General features: G+C 40.4%; 1 protein-coding gene across 3 annotated transcripts in view; it reads right to left on the minus strand.

The window, feature by feature from the left end:
* Window positions 1-597: 597 nt before the first annotated feature.
* SLC7A11 (solute carrier family 7 member 11) overlaps window positions 598-21,408 on the minus strand; it is a 57,200-nt gene continuing 36,389 nt past the window's right edge. The window contains exons 7-12 of one of the 3 annotated variants that reach the window (XM_426289.7): window positions 14,603-14,726; window positions 13,325-13,428; window positions 12,726-12,822; window positions 9,767-9,916; window positions 7,898-8,075; window positions 598-2,990 (exon numbers count right to left, since the gene is read on the minus strand). In XM_426289.7, the coding sequence (XP_426289.3) occupies window positions 2,923-2,990; window positions 7,898-8,075; window positions 9,767-9,916; window positions 12,726-12,822; window positions 13,325-13,428; window positions 14,603-14,726 (721 nt within the window). In that variant the 3' untranslated portion in view covers window positions 598-2,922. The other 2 variants (XR_001463685.4, XM_025150077.3) reach the window with 2 other exon arrangements.

Consider the following 21,408-nt stretch of genomic DNA (forward strand, 5'->3'; position numbering starts at 1 on the left):
AGCAAAGTTAGGTCAGGATTTCTGAGGCTTCAAATGCTGACCCGCTTCTTAGAGATGTACTAAACCTCAGATGTATTCTCTACTTGCATAAAGTGTTCATTTCTGCTGCCTTTGGTGAGATTTCTGCTGACACCCCAGAAGAGCAGTAAGTTCAAAGAAAAAAAAAAGAGCAGCACCCACCTTAAAACAAAGAAAGAAATGGTCTGACAGAGCCCAGTGGATTAATAGTTTTATGGGCAAGAAAAAACAGCAAAACATTTAAGGATCTTTAAAATCTTCACAGAGCACTCTCATTGGAATGATCACCTCAGGCCCTAATACGAAAAGCATACACGCAATGTATGTATTATCCTAGAAGAATTTCCTTTATGAGACTGAAGAGAATACTTTCAAAAGTCTTAAAAGATAACTCCACATCTTTAAAATATATATATAATGTTACCTATTTTCTCTCCTTCTGTGATGATACGCATCATTTCCACCTATAACAAAAGTCTTTAATACTGACTTTTATAATACAATGGAAATCTGATTAGAACATTGTGTGCTGATTGTGTATGCTAAAGAAACTAAAATAGAAATTAGAAACAATAGGCATTTTCAAAAAAAAATTAGGTTTTTTATTTTGCAGGTAACATTTTTTCTCCCAAAATATACATCTTCACAATGAGTCAAAGGAGCTCTCTCAGGACAAATTAAGCCCTTACATGAACAGAGAATACAGTAAAATACAGTCATTGGGTCAGACTTCAGAAACATTCCTAAACTTTAAAGTCCACGATGGCAAAAACAACAGAAATAAAGTAACATTCAGTTATACTTACAGAGCCATTTATTTCTACAAAATAACACTGGCTATGTCTAATTTTTCAAGTAATACGGCACAATAGGAGTGAATACACGGAGTTAAACAGCTGATGTGGAAGCCCTGCTGCCCAAAGTATCAGCGTGGAGGAGGCTTTGCTCTGGTGGGATTCTACAAGCAAGGAGTGTGATAGCCCTGCTCCCGGGAGGCAAAAAGCCTTTGGTTCCACAAGAAATGGATGGAGATGGCGTACACCTAAGGTGCTCCAGGCTGACACAGGCCAAAACGTGGGGGACTGGGATGGGCAAGAGGTGGCCTCAAAAGCACACTTCTGCCCCATGTGTAAATCCCAACTAAACACATGCACTGTCAACACAAAAATCTAGCTCAAAATGTTTGCCTAAAAAGTTTCAAATAACACTTTAAGTTACCGTAAACAGCAAATATTTAAAGTAAAAATAGTTTGGAGAATGCTCTCTCTCTTAAATTACCACTCTTGTTATTCCCATTTCCCTATTTCTACGAAATTCCACTATAGAAGTACAAGAAAGAAAAACATTTAGGAATTTTAAGATATTTTACTGTACACCCTTAAAATGGTAAATATTCTGAATATATACAACACATGTACAAAATACAGTCTCCCTTTACTGTAGTGGTCTGGCAATTAGTTGTGCTTTCTTCCCTATTTAGGAAGTCTAATGTTGCTTAGTTTCATAAAAGTTTTCATGAAACGTACAATTTGCTAATAGCAAACAGCTCAAAAAGTAGTGCATTCAATATTTAAGCATTATATTCTTAGCAGAGTGATAACAAACCTTAGTCTTAAGGTTGAGTAGTCTCTGATTAATCATATAAAACTGAATTTTTAAGTGTTAAAAAATTCCTTATCTACATTTTTTTTTAAGGGCAAAATTTCAGCTCATATTTGAGCCAACTCTCAGATCAAACGTCATTCTGAAGGTGAAACTTCAATCTAGTTTGATTTTATCAGTTTTGATAGTTTTTCTCTGTTTCAGCTGAGATAAAACCAAGAAGAAGATGGCAGAGCACCTGTTCCTGGGTGTTTCAAAGCCCAATTAATTGGAGTGTGCTTGAATAAAAAACCCACAGATTAGGTGTGTTCCCAACTCAAATCAACAGATCTGCTGTAGCTTGCCTTACACCTTACTCATAAAACAGTATTGCATTTATTGCCGTGTCTATACAAAATTCCCACAGATTATAAAACCAGTGACCATTATTCATTTGCTGCCCACAAGTAATTATCTAAAACTTTAAAATCATGTTTGCCTGACTGATAAATGCAGGTTTGTATGCTTCCAGATAGAAAATATTCATATACCAATGGAGATCAGATTCAAATACAGATTTGAAGGTAATTACTCTGTTGCTATATTTCCCATACACACATAGACAAATAAATGTTGGCAAAAATAGTCATAATTTCCTGACTGGTAGAAACTTGAACACGTATGAAATTACTGCCCCTAGGCTAAAATCTACCTGTCCCGCTGGTAGAAATACTAATTCTCAGAAGATGCTTTTATATGTTATACTGTACACTGATCTTGCTACCACAAACACAGTAGAAACCACTGTATTTGTTCATCAATGCACTGGTGCTCCAAACAAGAAATAAGTAAATTAGGGCTGCTAAATAGAGGCAGAAGAAGATCATTATTAAGTGATACTCAGCAGCTTTATCTTCCCCTTTCCCTAGTGAGAATAGGATCTTCACGACAGCAAGTAGGATACGTTCTTCACAGTACACCTGACTATTACTTACACAATGCTTAGACTTATTTTCAGTGACAATGCAACAAAAATCCTTGTTTGAAGAACCTATGTTTCCTTAAAACACAACACTAACAAAAAATAGTAAAGAGCCCTTATGGCATAAGTTCTTGCTCTCTACATATAAACCAACCACATTAAAAAAAAATTGCAACATCATAAAATACAGTTCTGGTAACTGACACACTCAGTATCCATCTCAACTGTGATTTGTTCTTCCATTTTGCAGAGCACTAGGAGGAGGAAGACATCTCCGCATGCTATTCCTCAGGTTGAAATGAAACATCAAGCCAAAGGCTGCATTTTCTGGTAGATGCAGATCATGATTTCTGGTCCTCCTCTGACGGGACAACTTCTAAGAGGATTTGCAATGCTTCAGTTACAGTGTCTGCAAAAATAAAAGCATACACATGGGAGATTTTTTGGGTGGATGGAGAAAGACGCAGCAGCCAGGAAAACTATCTCATCTGCTACACAGCCTGATTGCAGATAGTGTTCATGAGTTACATATACCTGGTGCACATATCATTTAATGCCTGGCTTATTTTTTTATCTTTTTAACTATGTGTTCTTTTCCTCTCATCCAATGATATTCATATAAAATAACAACAGAAGGGTATACAGGTATAAACTTGTTCAATAAAGGTATGCATGCATTTAAGGACTACTGTAAAACACAACTGCTCTCTGCAACTGCTTAGTTTTAACACAGTCATAATGTTTAAATAAAACTCTGGAAGGGTTCAAACAAGTTAATTCAGCTGTGCGAAGTTCTGCCTAACCAAAAAAGGAAACAAAACAAAGAAACTATGGAAGAAAGAAGATCATTATAATGCTTCATAGATCTAAGGATGTCACACGTATAAAAAAACTTTACATTCTTTGTCACTGTGGATGTATTTCCATCCTCCGTATTTAGAGGTTTCCTTTTTAGAGCACTGATTCATAAATGACACACAGTACATTTATATATTGAAGAGTAAAAGAGCATTCTTTTACCACTTCTTTTATTTGTCTTTTTTTTTTTCATTTTCAGCAACACATTTTCAGTGAGCAGGATTTATCGTGAGAGAAAGTTCCTGTTTCCCTGTCTCGTACTATGTGTTAGCATTTACACCAATGCAGAGTGAGAAGGGTAAAGCAGTGCAGCTCTCAGAAGACTCGAACCAGAACTGCTTCCCTGCTTTGCTGTCTAACAGCCTATGCCATCTTCTGCTCTTCCCTCTGGAGGTCAGCAGCACAGCGCAAAGCCAGCTTGCCCTCAGACTACACACTGATGGAGTCAGGCTGAGATTCAACAGCAACTGCATTTTCTTCCATCTCCCTCCCTTCCAGCAGCAGGGACTTCAGATCTGGACTGTGTGGATCTGGGGTGAAGGGCAGGAGGACAGCCAACAGTGGGAGGCCAGCAGGGGTTTGCCCTGGCTGGCCCACTCCTTCCAGGCTTGAAGATGAGCAAAGGAGTAAGAGGAAAGAGACTTTCTGTCAAGCTGAGCTGAGGTATAACCGTTCTTGGAGAAAGGGCACGGCAGCAGAGAGAGAGCTGAGGCACCTCAAGAGCTCTCCAGGACATCAATATCCTGCTAGACTAACCAGGCCCAGCCACCTGCAGCTAGGCCTTGCCCTCCCTGTGGTGGGAGGCAGCCGCCCCTCTTCCACCTCCATGCAGAAGTAGCAAATGGAGGAGTAATCACACAAGCATGGGGGTGAGGGGGTTGAGTTGCTTGTTTGGCTGTTTTTGGTTGCAGTATACAGAAGGTAAGACAGCGTAAGAACATTTCATTTTGTCATCAGTCAGTATATATGGTCGGCATTAAGCAGTACCTCGATTTACATGACCACCTTTCCATTTGTAATGAGACAAAGTATCATCAGTAAAGACACCTTTTATTTCTACTTTCAACCCTAATTTCCCATTTCAAGTGCAGAAGTCACTGTGAGTAAGGCCCAACAACCTTTACCAAAAAAAAAAAAGCCCTGAGCTGGTAGCTCTGTAAATGCCAGATAGAGCTTGGAAGAGTTAAGAAAGCAGTAATTTTTTGCATATTGATAAGACTGGACATAAAATCTGCAGCAACATACACTTAGGAAATTTCCTGTGGATCACAGCATCACACACTCAAAAAAGAGAAGAGCAAACAATATGTGATACTGTGTGCTGAGTTAGGAAGCATCATCCTCTGGTGTTTGTAAATAACCCTGAAGGAGACATTTCATTATATAAACAGAAAATCTCTCTTCTAGTATGGTCTCAGGTTATGAAGAAAGCAGCATTCAACTTTTAAAGACCTTCCAATTCAATCCACTGTAAAGAAATAAAGCATGAATTTATGGTTGGGTTTTCAACTGAGAAGTCCAACTGGAGGAGTCCTGGTGCTGGTGCCGCATCCTTTTACACATTCATCTGCTTCAAAGGATTTGCTAGACTTGACTTTTTTCATTTTCACATTAGTTGTACAAAAAGCAAGCAAGCAGAGGTCAAATGAAGCCTGTACTAGCTGAAAATGATTTGTCCCAGCACATTTGGCACTACAGCAAAATTCCTTTGGAAAAGAACAAAATGTTATTCCCACTGCAAAACACCACCCAGACCCTATTAACCTCTCCAACTGTGAAGTAATCTTTTTTTCAATACAGTAATTTGGTAAAGAGAATAGGCAATGTAAATGCCATTAAGGACAGTCAAAATGTGCTTATCCAAAGAACAAAGACATAAAGTCTTGGTGGGGATTTCTTGGATAATGCGTACTCATCTTCAGGCTGGGTATTTGAACTCACTACTCCTGGCTGTTCAACATCCCTCTCCTCTGATCACTACAAAATCTATACTTAATATCCAGACTAATCTTTGTGTGGGGCTGGTTTGCACCTGTGGGATCTTGCAGCATGTTCCAAGGTATGTCTGGGGAGATGAACAAGTGACATTCACCTCAACAAGGTGACTGCAGACAGGCAGAGGGAGACCCATGCCACCGGCACACTGGGCACAGCCTTGCCAGGAGGACACTGTGCTCCAACCAACCAGCTCTGACCCCCAGCAGTACTGCACAGAATGCTCCATTCAAGTCTAAGTACATTAGATCTATTGCACTTTCCTTCTGTCTGGAAAAATTAGTTACCTTCTCAAAGACACCTACCCAGCTGATCTGGCAAAAATCTGCCTTTGGTGAATTGCAATCAATTTTTTCACCGTGTCCACTTACACCGTGTCCAGAATTACTCTTTCATGCCTAAACTCATCTAATGCATACGGTTTCGAAGTAGGAATAACAATCTCTCAGCTGTGCCTTGGCTATTCCTTCCTGTATCTCACAGAGGTACCTTAAGTGAATTCATCCCCATTCAATGCCTTTGAAAAACGCTCTCAGGCTATACAGAGAAGCACCCTTAGCTTTAACAAAGTCATGCCAGTTTAATAATGACCCCGTGCTGAATGTTTATTACTTACTCTGAGGGGTAAAAAAAAAAAAAATCTTTATATTTAACAAGTAAATCGCCTCCCCACTCCACCTAAAAACTGTCAACTTCACTTTTCCATCATTATTGTTGTTATTTTGGGAATAATAATTGCAGAGCAAACAAGCTGTTTCACCCACTGCCTGGCACCCGCTGCTCTCCCCCCTGAGCCAGCACGCTGTGTCCACACACATCACAGAGGCACCTGGCCTTCATTCTAGGAGGAGAATTTTGTGTTATCTGAAAAGCTAGAAGATTTACCTTCATTGTCACAGCTGGTAGAATGAGCTCCACATACACCCAGACTACCTTAAAGAGAACATTTTTTCTCTCATCCAAGTAATGTGGTTCAACACTGGCATCCTGTGGCCAGAGATTCAAGTAACTGTGTTACAAAACCTCTGAGTCTTCAAAGAAAATGCTAAAAACCTCCGGGGTACGATAAGGGAAAATCTTCTAGTCCCTAAATGTCTATTTGTCTGATAAATTACAAACTGACAAACAACTATTTAATAGAATGTCTTTTTGCACACAATTTTTTTCATTTGCACTGGAATTTTCTACTCATTCCCAGGATATTTCATGTAATCTACAACTTTCCTGATATAAAATTAAGTAGACCAGAAACTGATAGCCTTAAACTAACATCTTTTAATGTAAATATTTGCTGCTCTATTGTCTATGGATTTCCCGGAATGATTTGAGAAATTCATACATTTTACAATAGATGAGATATAAATACATAGACTAAATTATTATTATCTACACGTATATAAAACCATATATAATAGGTTATAGTGTAATACATATAAATACTGAGATACTCTTATTGTGAGCATCTTGTTTTAAAGCTTCCTTCAATGGTGTAACACAAAAGACAGTACAGATTTTCAGTTCACCACCTATATTATAGGACAGTATACACAACGAAGTATATACACTAAAACTATTTGCAGTAGAAATTTTTCAGGGGCTGAGATTTTGTTTTGCAGCAGAGATTTTCTTTTAGTTTCATTTCTCCCATCTCTCAAATATGTTGCCTATATACTTAATTCACTTTTTGAAAATGACCTGCATTTCGCTAACTTCCTCTCATGTTCAGTGAGAAAAAAAAGAAAATAATAAATGACAATGATTTCTTTCTAGTAGAAATGCTCCAAATAACCCTTCTCAAGCATATCAGAACCTTCACAAATGCTTTTATAAACATTCAGAAATGGCATAAAAATGATTCTCTGTGTATTTGACATGTCGCTAGGGAAGTTGTTTGTCACAAAGCACGGAAACCATTTCCACAGAGGTGTGTCAGGTTTGGTGTGTTTTCCCCTCATTTGGTTGGAAGCCATCCTCAAGGACAATACACCCCCACCAAACCTGACCAAGCCTGTCCCATTTTCACACATTCCTCAGTGGTACACAGATGTGCGGTGCCAGCAGTGAGTACCAAGCCCATCCTGTCATCACAACTGTGACAGTTAAGTTTCCAAACCAATTCTGCTACGAGTGAGATACTGTCTCTAACGGTGCAGAAGAGATGAAGATTGAATTTAAAAGGAATCACATGGTTGTAAGGGCAAGGAGGGGAAAGGGAAGCAGGAAGAGGCGTGCAGGCATTTGAAGTCACTCTCTTTGGCTGAAGAATAGGCTTGCTGTAAACATCTCTGTTTAGTTAGCTGACATTGATTGTAACCAATGCTACAGCATACTCCACAAAGAAACTTGCATTGTCATGCCCGGAGCAGAGCAGTCAAGGGAATTGATAGCGAGGATTTCACAACACCCAGAGCCCTGAGCAATTTCTGGAGTCAGATCAAGGAGGGGAGCCCCGTTGGGACTTACCTAAGAGCTTTCTGAACCACTTTGGTTTCTTGTCCCATACAATAAAGAGGTAGTAGGCAGGAACTCCAGTCAGGGTTATTGCGAATCCAATCCCTGTATTGACTGGATCGGAGTAAAGTGACAGTGCAACCATGAAGAGGCAGGTGAAGGAAAACAATGCTGGAATAAATAGAGGCACCTGGAATACAACCACACAAAGAATCATTACTTGGCATTGACCTTGCTGTTGAATGATAATGGTATTTAATGTTCCATGAAATGTAAACCAGATAAAACTCAGCAGTACAGGATAGTCCTGGAGAAATGCAGGTCTCTAGAAGAGGCACACAAAATGCCAGTGACTGCAGGAACCAAGCTAAGCCGACTGCTACGCAGTAAGCACCACAGAAGTCTTTTAATTACACACTAAAACACTAGAGTGTTTTATGCCCTTTAAATGTAAGGGCTGTAAATATGTTACATTACAAAATTCCTTTCTCTAATCCTCCAGCAGATAAGTAAGCAGCACTAACTGCAGTAAAGATTTCCTCTTTGATAATTACCTATTAGAAAACATTTTAAAACACAACACGGAGCTCAAGCCACCTTTTAAAACTATTAAGAAGATATTGATTTTCTTCCTAAGGTAAAAATCAAAATCTGGCAGGAAGAGAGCAAATTAAACACCCATTTGACTACTGATAAAGATATTTGATACCATTATGCAACTGATAGCTTCTGGAAAAGCACTGACAATATGACTGGTGGCATTATCAGTGTCACTGTTGAAAGGACAAAAAAACCCAGCAATATCAAATTAATTCTCTCAATTCTGAAGAACACCACCACCATCACTATGTTACCACCTCCCTGTGCCATGGCTTGTGAAATGTTTGGTGTAATGGAGAATTGGAGAATTCCCTGGAGACTATTTTCTTCCTTTCATGCCTTGAAACATTACTGTTCCTCTTTTCTGCACTGTCAAAGCATTTTTTTAATCAAAGCAAAATGGGTTGTGCTGTTGACCTTCTTATTTGCTGTTATGCCTGCGGGAATGCAACAGTGCACATTCTGAGTTCTTCATAAAATAGATTTCTTAGGAATACATAAATAGGGCTAGAATCCTCCACATTTTTCATCATGTTACCTTTCCATATACATAATAGGAAAACTCATTCTGTGAGATGTTACACGAAATAAGATCAGCGATAGAACTAAGTTCAAAGTAACCATAGTTCAGTGGGCCAAACTATTGTTATTTTCTTTCTGGCTTCACAGTAGCAGTGCCTGCAAACCACCCATGAGTCCAAAATATCACAATAATATCACTACTGACTTATTTGCACATCATATTTGGAATAATTTATATTGAATAGACGATGAAATATACATTTAAAGTTAATGCTCATACCTGGCATGAATTTTGGTGGAAAAACTATTCAAATCTTTAACAAAATATAGATTTAATTGAGGACTAGATGACTAGCCTCAGTATTTGGAGTTTGAAGCTTATGAAACTACACCAGACTGGAGGTATTTTCACACAACTTGGCAGAGCATAAAGACCTTAGCTTGCCTCACACTGCCTCAACACGACAGGCAAAACTGAGCAAACACCTTGCCTTTTGCACAGCAAGCTCAATCGCTCCCCTACAGCCACCAGGGAATTAACAAAAATTGTCTTTCAGAAGAGAGCTCAGCCAGGATAGCACTGAAGAACTTGAAGGAAAACACGAGGAGACTCTTCAATGTAAAAGACTATTTTCTATTAAATCCTGTTTTTTCTCAAAACAGGCTAACTTTACATCAGCAAATGCTGCTTTGCGATCTGACTAGACAATAGATACAAGGGAGAAAAATTCATGTAGAACAGTATAGAGAGAAGGTTACCTTGAAAGGACGAGGCATATCAGGACGTTTATATCTGAGATAAATCAAGCCAGCAACTACCAGTCCAATAAAAAGCCACCTGGCAAAACTGAGGAAATTCAGGAGGCTGTAGAGATCTCCACTGAATAACATTATCATTGTGAGAGGGTGCTGCAAAAGAAATTCAGTGTGTAAGCGGCTTTTAATGGTTTGATCTCTGTTATTTTATAGCAGCGATGTCAAATCTTTCCATGGAGAGAAGCAACACAGTCTTATCCAGAGGGCCACAGCCTTCAAGCCTGCCAGCTCACGCAACCAGATATTTGATCCATGCCTAGCAGTCCCCTGGGATCACGTTTAATCAATATTACCTACCCTGGCTGATCGCATGTGAGCCACACACACCTGTCCCCAGTGACCTAGACAAATACACAGGCACCACAACACATGTGCATCCTGTGCTTTGTTTTCACAGGACCTGCACACCACTCCTCTGCTCACCCATGACAAATGGAGCATGTTAGGGGTTGGCTACACACCATGGGATGCTGGCTGGGCACACCAGGCTGACACCAGCTTGTATCGGCAGTGTGCCCTGTAGGCTTGAAGGGTGTAGACTTACTGCACATTGGAAATGCAAACATTTCTAAGCAAAGATAAGCAATTAGCTGTCACTCAAGAGGTTGCTGAACAGCAAAAACAACAGTAAAATAAATACATTTCTTTATTAAATAGGTATTTTGAGGTATAAGGTGTCCGTGAGATGGATGAAAGCTTATGCATAAACCAGAGTGCTGTACCTGGGATTAGATGATTAGTGTAGGCTACATGGATCTGCTTCAGCGTTATCTCTGGACAAAAGCAGAATATCTGTAGCTTGGACCAACTATAAAGGGTAGTCCACACTTCCCATATGAGACACTCTATACCTGCAATGACACAGCCCTTGCATTTGGGGATGAAGACACCCGCAAGCGTCACTACTGTGCAATCCTTCAGAAAAAGAATGTCCTAGTGGTGACAGTCCCTCTAGGTTTATAACAAGGAAACAGGTGAAATGCAGCTCCCTAAAGATTTAGCTGGGCTAAATCCTTGTGTAAAGAATATTTGCATTAGAGATCTAGAGTCACAGCCTCTCTTTATGTTTTTTTTTTTTTTTAAGTGAGCACTGTGTGGATTTGAATCAGAAGGATCAATATTTCAAACATGGGTATCTGGCTCCCAAACTCTAATGACTTACAAAGTGCTTGGTTCTTTACTCATGGATATTAAGCAAACTTCTCTGTAAAGGTCAAAGGAAATTTTCCCACTGAATTATACTGGGCCAGAATTCTTCTATATAGACTCAGTCCGTAGAAGAAATCTCAGTTATGGGAGTGATATTGCAACAAAGGGCCACAGCCAGTGAAAGAGAGCTAAGAGAAACAAAGCCATACTGCATGGTTTCTTGGCACTGTTACATACACATCCATCAAATATCAGGAGATACAAAATACGCAAATTTCTAAATTCCTAAATGTTTGGTTTTTTGTTTTTGTTTTTCCAGGCCTCAAACACTGAACATGCTTATTTTCTCAGTTCCTCCTCAAGATCCCTTCCCTTTTGTATAGCATGTAGAGCTTGAAAGGAGAAATAAAAGAAGAAAATGCTAAAATGCAGACTACTGACACAGAATATATCCTGCAACTAGTCTGCTTGCACTGAGGCAAGAGAAACATAATCCTTGAATGAAAACCATCTTCATATGAGAATCTGACTTTTTTAAAGGAGATCAATGCACCAGTAATGGAACCAGGTGCAACAGAAGAAAACACTTTTCAGGGAAAAAAAATAAATCTCTCTCTCTATATGTACATTTTAGTATACTTAGGGCATTTCATTCCACAGAAAAGTCAGTACAATTTACCTGATGATTACGAATATTTCAGCCCAAAGAAATAAAATGCAAAGTAAACATTTAATTAAAATGAATTCCCTTCAAACTTTTCACCATAATTATGCTGTCTAGTTTTGCAAACTCAGATGCCTACAGCTGCATGGGCATATATAAGATTCAATACTTCAGCTGGCACTTCAAAAGTGAGCTCATAGGCATGCCTAGCAAAAAATTGATTTAAATCCCAGCACAAGCAACTGATCTTGCTTGTGTAGACTCATATGTACACACATCTCCCGCTGTAGTTAGAACTCCCCCAGATGCAGAGGTCTGTCCAAACACATTACAGTCATGGGTCCCAAAAGAGTGGTCGAACACCCACAGCTATGAACAAGTCTGCAAGTTAAGTGGAAATCTACTTGGCACTATGCAAATTGGTGTGAAGTTTGTATTTTGACATTTTGTCCTAACATTTTACTACACAAATTAGCCTGCAATGAAAACACATGGCCAACATTTAGCTCTGCCTCTATGTTAGAATGCAGTACTAGGATTTCCACTATAATACTGGAGCTTCCCCTCAGACGATTTACAGACTATTGCCCAGGCACACATACTCATTTTTTAATCACCACTACACCACACTGCTGAGGGTTCGCTTTCCATTATCGTAGTGCATAATTGTTTGCATTTTTCACTGTAAGGTGGTATAATGAGCTTCTAGGGTGCCCCCAGACACCAATGTTTAGCTGCACTTTCAGTTAAATGAAGACCTTTTTCTGTTTGTTTGTTTAACCAGAATTTGTCTCTCTGAATGGGAGGTAGCTCATCTGTAGCACATCCTTAGAAAAAAAAGGGCAATAAGACATGAATTCGGTTCCAGCGATAGACAGTCAAGCGCTACCAACATGATAGCAAGGAGGCGATGATAGAATAAGAACAACTCCCAGATCTCATTCCTCTCTTTACTGTCCTCTGCCCTGCCCAAAGCCCGCATATACATTAATAAATGAGACTCAAGCAGTGCCCAAATTCTGTTTGAATCCTCCAGAGCGAGCCCGTAATATGAATTCTTGTGCAGGAACATTTGTTTGTATGATTTACCAAAACAATGACAGCTGGCAGAGGAGTGTGCTTGCGGACATGAATCATGGAGAGAATTTCCGGAAGGTGACCCTCACGGGAGGCAACGAAGAACATCCTGGTGGGAAATAAATGTAGACAGACTTTAAATGTGCTCATTACTGTGACAAGGCAAAGCAGCTCATGAAAGTCACACAACACAGCAGCTCTTCTTAGGCTCGTTTGAGGTACTCAGAATGAAAAGAGTAGCAGGAGAGGCCCATAAGCAGAAATCAAAGTTATCTCTGTTTGTGTCCCCCCCCGTCATCTTACACTATGATCAGTATTTAGAAGTAGTTAATGTTTTCTCTCCAATTTACCTCCTTTACATGAAACAAAACAGCCAATAATGAAGTGCTACACTCAAAGGGATCCGTTTCCAAACTGTTCAAAGGGTTATAACAATGATACTAAACTCAACAGGAGCAAAGTGAGGGGGGGGGGAAACACACTTCATAAACTTTTCAGTCATTTTCAATTTCCTACTAAAGGAATAAGGCCTTTTCTTCCTTCTACTTGCTTCCTTATTTTCAGTGTATATCCTATGTCTTTCACTTACAGTAGTATTAACATTTACTTACCTGGAGACTGCAAAAATGCCACCATTCATAGACCCAAAGCAGGAGAGAGCAACAAACACCGGTACAGCCAAAGAAAAGCTTCCCATTAATCGTTCAGCAAAGGTCTGTTGGAGGAGAGAAAAACATACCATGACTTCTACCTCATAAAACATGAAAGCAATTTTACCTTATTAACAAAATACTAATGAGCATTTTAACTTTATTTATAACCCTCTTTGCTTCCCTCAGTGAAACTTGTGCTGCGCATTTGTGACTCCTCCCTCTCCAACACATGACTGCTGGAGATGAGGTCTCCCACTCTTACTTCTGACTGCCTGTGGTAGGCCTCCAGCTGAGGCAGTGCTGTCGATGTGGAATCAGGCCTTGACTTTGTCGTTTCAGATCATTATGCCTCTAAAAAGAAGACTCACTCTGAACAGATCAGATTCTGATCTGCATAGCTGGTATTTCTTTCCACAGCCTTCATTTTCCTTAGCTGATGCTACTCAACACTGCATTCCGCCCAGTCACTCTGTTGTTCAAGGTCACTGAAAGAGCCTTCCATGGTGTTTGGGGCACCACAGGAGACCTGCACAATTTTCTGGAGATCTACAAAATGTTTTTTTTTTTTTTTTTCTAAATCTCCCAGGAGCCACAGAATTGGCCATTTTTTAAATGACACATCAATTGAAAAAGTCACAGGCAGTGTCACTACTGCAAAGTAAATGGAAATTTTAATTTCCTTATTGCAAGTCCGCTATCATATATAAAAATCGGTGTCATCACCACAATTCAGCAAGACCAATCACAGCAGTATTTCCAAGCCAGGTGCCTTGAAGCTCCTTTCCAAATAAGCTCCAGTATTCGCAGCAACCCCCTTACTAAGTACCCATGATACACGATGTGCAGAGACAGCGTTACTGCTTCCTGCTACACTAAATAGGCTAGACCCCCCACTTTCTCAAGTATCTGTATTTTCTGCTTCCCAGGGGTTCAGCCCATGATTTAGTAAAAAATTTTATAGTTAAGTACATATTGGACAATTCAAGTCCTATTGACTTTGTTAAATCAAGTAAATAGATACGGTCTAACGTTACTATTACATATGCTATGACCTTAAATGCAATCCCACTCACCAGACAAAGTTTGCCTTGTTGCTACTCTGTTGTGTAAAAGAGGAGCCATACAAAGCATGATTGGATGTATCCCACCCAACGTTTTTTTTCCCCTGGATAAGAATATATCGACAAACACAACTGCAGCAGGGATATAGCTTTGTATTTTTCTTCTGTAACTTACCACTGCTACAGCTTTTGAAAGCAGCAATTCCCCAGCACTGATTGTAGTGAAATAAGCCACGTTTGTTAACACATAGCCAACTGTGACGATAATCATTGAAATGCATATTGCGAGGGGTATGTTTCTGAAATACACAAGGTAGCTCATTATTTTGCAATCTGGTTGCTATCTCCTGAACATGAAACAAAAAGAACATAAGAAGCAGCCGCTAATGATGGTGAGTGCATTTTTGGTGATCCCGCTATACCATAATTAGAAAATACCAGTGAAAATAACACATCTAAACAAAACCATCTAGACAAAGTAAATAGTTTTATAACAAAGAGGTGAGGAAGGAATCTTTCTGAGGGAGGAATCCTTTGGGGATCCCAAGAGGTCATGGTTCCATATCTCCCATGCAAGACACATAGCGCATTTTCCTTTCAGACTGAGCCCAGTAGTAAAGCAAGTCTTAATGCTGGAACCAGCAACAGCATGGATGACATGGATATGGTGACCCAGCACTTTGCCTGTCAGGAGGGTGACTGCAGTACCATTTCTAATAGGTGCCCAAGGTGGGCACTGCTTTCCAGACCTGGCAACACGTGAGGGGGTGATTTGATACCCTTCCCTGTGTGCCAAGACATCTAGCATGTCTGCCCTCACTTCTCTGTGCAATTCTTCTCTCACACCCCTCGCCACACCTCTGTTCTCCCCATCATTTTTCAGGGATATGTGAGAGCAGAGTGAGACAGAGAAATACGAACAGCACAGATTTGTGCCATTCCATACTATTTGTATTGATCAGCACAAAACCTCTGACATCTTAGCCAAACAAAAAAAAAACAGTAACACAAATAATACATTCAAACTGGTACAGAGTACGTCCTTCCAGTCAGCAAAATAGGAAAGTAGAATTATTTCTGTTTTAAAGAAGAAAAATAGAGGCATGAGCAAGGTACACTGAATTGATCCAAAGCATACTGTAGGCATGTTTCGAGCATACTCAAGTTTCTTTCCACTTAATGCCATGGCTAGGCTGAGATGATATCTGCATGAAACCAATAAGAGATTCAGATCAGAAATCAACGCCAGATCCTTTGATTCCAAGACCGCAGTTTGAAAGACCCAGTGCATGTACTTCCCCAGAGCTGAGCTGAGAGCTGCTGCCTCACAGCCAGTTCACTTTGGCTACCTATTCCAAGAGGTTGAAGAGGTGTTAAGGCTGCTATGACTAGCAACCTCTGCTGTGAAGGTCACCAGACCAGCTAGAAGTAGGAAGAGAAAGAAGTGGGAATTGCGGTGTACCAGAAGAAACCACAAGTACAGTGCAAAAGGACTACTGCATTTACCTAAAGGAGAAGGCAGTTTGAAAGCTAATACTAAGATGCATTATTTTCACATATTTTTTTCCCTAGAGAAACACAGCGGGGTCAAAATTTAATGATCCTCTTCACTCCTAGTCCTTACTTCTCAGAGAAACCCTTGCCACTAGTATGCCTGAATAAAGCTGGAAAAGAAGCTCTAAACTGAATATACAAATAAGGCAGGGTAGCATCACAGTTGCACATCATGCCCACCTTAGCAATCATGGTGTAACCCCTGTAGCTAACCCAGATACAGAAGATCACACTGTACTGCAGTATCAAATCAGTATCAAAGCAGACATGATATCAGTGTTACCTCAGGCCCATGCTCTCAGGTAAAGAAGCTGGAAGGAATCAGTTTGTAATATGTGCTTATTAACAATGGAGTAGGCCATGGCAAAGACCAGAATAGAAGGGCTATAGCAATCAGGCAGACCAGAATAGAAGTGCTTTATTGCAAAAAAAAAACCACCGAGTTACCAACTCAAGAAATACTGCAGAACTGTGTGTTCGTAACACAGCTGTGCAAAGTTTTTGTAGCTCAGTTGCCAGATATTCTGCAGCCAGCTTGGTTATGTTTCTAACTCGATCTTAGAATAAATCAAATTAAATCTGCTTAGTATCTGATTCAAGGTAGGAATACATGGTTTGAAGCCCTCTCAAAAAAGACATTTTAATGATAACTTTTGCACCACAGACAAATGCTTCAACCATGGTGCTGTTGAATAAGTCAGCACTCACTCCAGCCTTAAAAAGTACTTCTAACCAAAACCAGTAAACTTTCACTATTTTCACAAATACCATTTGAATTACTGAAGCATACTGTGTCAAACTTAAAAAACTATCTTTGTCCATTCTAACCATTTCCAAAATCCAGTTGCCATACTTTCTTCTGACTTAAATCCCGGCCTCATTTCCTCTAAAGTAAAATGGCAGTCCGAAACTAAGTGCAAAAAAGCCACTGCTTCCAAATGTGAACGTTCCCAGCACAGAGTCCTGCCTTGCAATGCTGAGGAGCACTACCACATGCTGGTAGTAACCACAGCAACAAAAAATCCACAATAAAAATAAAAAAAATAAAATGAGGAGAAAGCAAAGCAGAATAACAAAACAGGCCTGAAGTAGTCAGCTCATTAATAAGCTCAGAGATCCCAACTCAGGCCTGGCGCAGCACAAGGAGGGTTGCAGCTTGCAAGTTTCTGAGCAAAACACGCTCAGGTTGTGGCTCCGTTTGTCCCCTGGCACGAGTGTCTCCAGGAGGGATGCAGCACATTTGCACACAGGCAGCCCAGGGCTGCTTGGTAGCTGCCTCCCATGACAGATTTCAGGAAAATTAAAGGCCATGTGCAGGACTTCAGGGGTGAGGCATTTGGCATGGCTTGCTTCTCGGTGACACTTCAGATTTACACTTGGTTCTTGACTCATCTGAAGACACAGGGAGAGGTGCGAACCCTTTGCATAGCTGGTAAGTGAGAGCTTTGATCGTGTCTTTCCTACCCTTCCAATTCAAGAGGCAGTTCCCAATCTGCAGCAGGATACCATCAAACTCACTGCTATCAACTATAGGCACTGCACTGGGGTAAAAACTGCAAGGCCATTAGCACTGAAGATCACTGTATCGGTTTTCTAGTATTTTATCTGCTCTCCTAGGCTTCCAAATCCTCTCTCCAAATCAGGAAAAAATCAGACCCAAGTCTATTCTCCATTAAATTACCTCTAACTATATAGATCTCACCTTTTCAGTTCTCTGTCCTACGAACCAAATGCAACACAAGGTGTTAGCAAGCCAGTAAGTCACGTTTCTGATATACTGTGAATTCATATCTGTCATATAGCTAGACAACAGTTTTGGACTAGAGCGACTCAGAAAATTCAAGGAAAAAAGTATTTCTCACTTTTGAATGAAGTTTTTCATTCATTGAAGCTAAAACTTTTGACAGGAAACTCAACCATTTCAGCATGACATTTCTTTGGAAAAAAAAGTCTTAGAGTCAAGGCAAATTCTTGTCCAACCCAGACAGACCTCGGGATGGCCTATGGCTTAAAATCCACAGCATTATGCTCAGACATGGAAGACTGACGTATTTGTTTTGTATAAAGCTGACCCAGGACTTGAACTTGCACTGAAGTGGTCACTGGTTACTGCAGGGCAGCATTTTCCTTTTACATTTCATCTCAGAGTAAAATCTCAATGTATTTCAAAATCAAGAGAAATCATTCTCAAGGTAGCTGTTTTTCTGAGTAGAAATCCAAGTGTGGATGCCTTGGAACTGGCCTGTGCGTTACCACCAAGATGGCATTCAGGTAGACTGCTTCTCTGATACTTCAAAGAAAATCATTATCAAAAGGAAGGAATTCTGGGGAGACCTGAGCTGGAAAAGTATTGACAATATCACTAGAAGTCTTTTTCAAATCAGGTGAGGTTTAGGTAGTGAAGGAAGTTTTTAAATGGTAATTAAAACTGAATTGAATCTCTACGCGTTTTCAGATTCACCACCCCTGGCTCCTGTTCAAAGCCAAATCATCCCTTCCTACCCTATATACAAAGTAATTGTGATGAGGGATCATGACAGCTTAAGCACAGCTCGTATCTACCTTTTGCCCCCCAGAACTACAGTCACGGAGACGTCCACCATCACAAAGAAATCTAGCATTAGCAATACAGCCAGCACCACCTGTGACTGTGCAGGGCTGAAATGCATTGCTGTGTACTGCTGAGCTCTGCTCTACAGCCTGGAAATAAATTCTCTCCTTCTCAAGTCTGAAAGGGCCCCAGAGCCGGGGCACAGGTTCAGTCAATCAGGATATCCACTGCGGTTTGGGTTTGACCCCAGGTGTTGCAGAACCATAGATCTTCTGATAATATGTTCTGACACCGCACCACCTCACACACACATTTTTTGAGAGAAACACACAGAGAAGATTGAGTAAGAAGGAAAAAAAAAAAAAAAAAAAAAAAAGGTGGGGGGAAAACAAAGAAATCGAAAGTGAGAACCTGGGGATAAGAGGAACAATGTCAATAAATCAGCTGAGGAACATTCCCAGAAGTTTACAGCTCATAGCTCAGCTTAATGACAAATTTTATAACAACAAACAGTAAGTGCTAAGAGCTGTGACCACTGCAGACTGATCTTTCTATGAAACGACAAGCACACCGCCAAAATATGCCCCACAGATTCAGCTGAGGTCACAAGTACCAAATACATTGTCACCACAGCCTGTGCTGTTTAGAGGCCATGACAAAATCATTCCTCTGCATGCACTTTAAATCTGAGTTTTACAAATGCTTGGTCTGAGGCGACTACCCTAGAAAATACAACTGCATTGATGGGACCCGGTCAGGAAACATAAGAAAGAAGGTCTAAACAAATGAAATAATTGCTGCTAAAGTTAGATTTGATCAACCACACCTTTACTGCATTGTGGTAATTGTGAATTTCTGTTGTATTTAAATTCAAAAGAAGAAGAGTGGAGAAGTCCTAATTCTTTTGCATGGATTCCAGGAAAGGATTTGGTTTTCATGAGCACAAGCCTATATATTCTGCATTTCTTTAGTCAGAAATTTGCAACCACGAGAATTTCAAGATCCTTCTCAAAAGTTCCCTTGTGCAATAATTTATTCACCATTTGCAATCTGTTAAGCAATTTTCCAAATGAACTGTTTCCAGATTTTGGCACTCCTAAAATCTAATCATCTATCGCACACAGTCCATAGGGCCACGGCTTGGCGGAATAAGTCACAAGTACATCCCAACACTGGGAAAAAAAATAACCACATATGGTACAGAAGGCTGCAAAGAGAACCCTGGTAATTTAATGTTCCCAGGACTTCACTGCAAGAGAGGCAAGCATACAAACTTAGTAAATACTGTGTGCTGGCACTGACCTACATCTCCAAGCATTCCCAGGTGATCGTGAACAGTGGCAACCCTGAATCCTGGGCAACACAGCAGTAGGATCTGACACACACTTACTTGTCTTTTCATGTCAAAAGCAGTGCCTGCAAGACATCCCGTCACACCGAAGGGATCAAATGGTTCTCAGCACACCGGTGTGGGGGAAAATTACAACCTCACACCCATCGGTTACAAGAAATGGAGTAAAAGGAAGAGGCAGAACATAAATAGAGGCCGCCTCCCAGGACAGAATCAAAGGCAGGAATATAGAGGCAAAAGTATAGGATCATCGCAGCATATCTTGAGTCCATGCATCTGTAAAGGCTAACACAGTTCTCAGCAATGACTGGTTTTAGAAACTAACTATTATTATTTTGTTTATTGCACCAAGCGTTTTCCTCAGCAGATCCCTGCGTCTCTCCCTTCACTGCCTTATGTTCCAGACTGGAACTGCTGTCAATGGGCTTGCAGTGCAGCCACTGTTAAATTATGTGACTTCTCTTTATCTTCTTTTGATTGCAATTTCCCAGGGGAGAAATGAAAAAGGAGAGAGTGGCTATTAGCAGCACTCTCATTTCTGTTGCTGGGGTGCCAGTCGAAGGGCTTCCGTCTCCGTTCTGATGCCCTGGTTCTGTACCTCTGACATCTGCAGAGATGCAACAGCACGACATCAGGATAATAGAGTGAAGAATCAAGCTGCAGTCTGCATTTAAAGCCCATCTCACTTTCCATCACCTTGCAAGAGAAGAAAAGGGTTTCTGCTGTGTCTAATTACTTGCTTTCTTCCTGGTGTTTGACTTCACAGGTTTGGATTATAATTGGTTACAGTTCATAAAAGGGGTCTTCTATGGCCAACTGACTTCGAGGGGTCAAACTGTGATGTAAGTGTGCTGGGAAGGGCAGGAGATTTTATTCACTTCTCAGATGTTTTCAGTACCCCTTCCAGCAGGGCTTCCTAAAATGTGAATTAGCATAAATACTCTCTTGACTAAAACTTAAGACCTAGAAAAGTACTGACTGCACAGAATAGCACTGTTCTCCATAACATCTTATTCCAGCCAACCTGATGACAGCCCTGGAGAGCCTAAGGCTAATTGTTACACTAGCAGTGTGATTTGTTTTAACAGAGATTTGAACTTGGCTGCAGTCATATCACATACCCACTCAGGCTATGGTGAGCCAAATCTCACCAGAGTGCAGAAATCGTTTACATCCAGGCCCAAGTCCTAACTTGCTAAGCCAATGCCTTTTACAAAATAACTTTCTTTGAAGAGCAGAATCGATTCATCTGAAACTTGGACTGCTGGCTAAGGAGACATTGGACATTCAAGCAGGATCCTGAGTCATTTCCCATGGAGTGAATAGCTCCTATGTGTCCCAAGGAAAACCAGTACAACACAGCAGGTATAAGGATGACAGCAAAATCCACAAAGGACTTCTGAGATTACAACACTAACTATTAGACGCACTGGCTCTGCTTTGCTATACACATTTCCTTCACAGTAAGCATTAAGTATTCTTAACTGAGAAATAAGCACAAGAGGAGGAAAACAGAGCTGCTAAC

The sequence above is a fragment of the Gallus gallus genome, chromosome 4, assembly GCF_016699485.2.
Source record: "Gallus gallus isolate bGalGal1 chromosome 4, bGalGal1.mat.broiler.GRCg7b, whole genome shotgun sequence".
Taxonomy (NCBI): domain Eukaryota; kingdom Metazoa; phylum Chordata; class Aves; order Galliformes; family Phasianidae; genus Gallus; species Gallus gallus.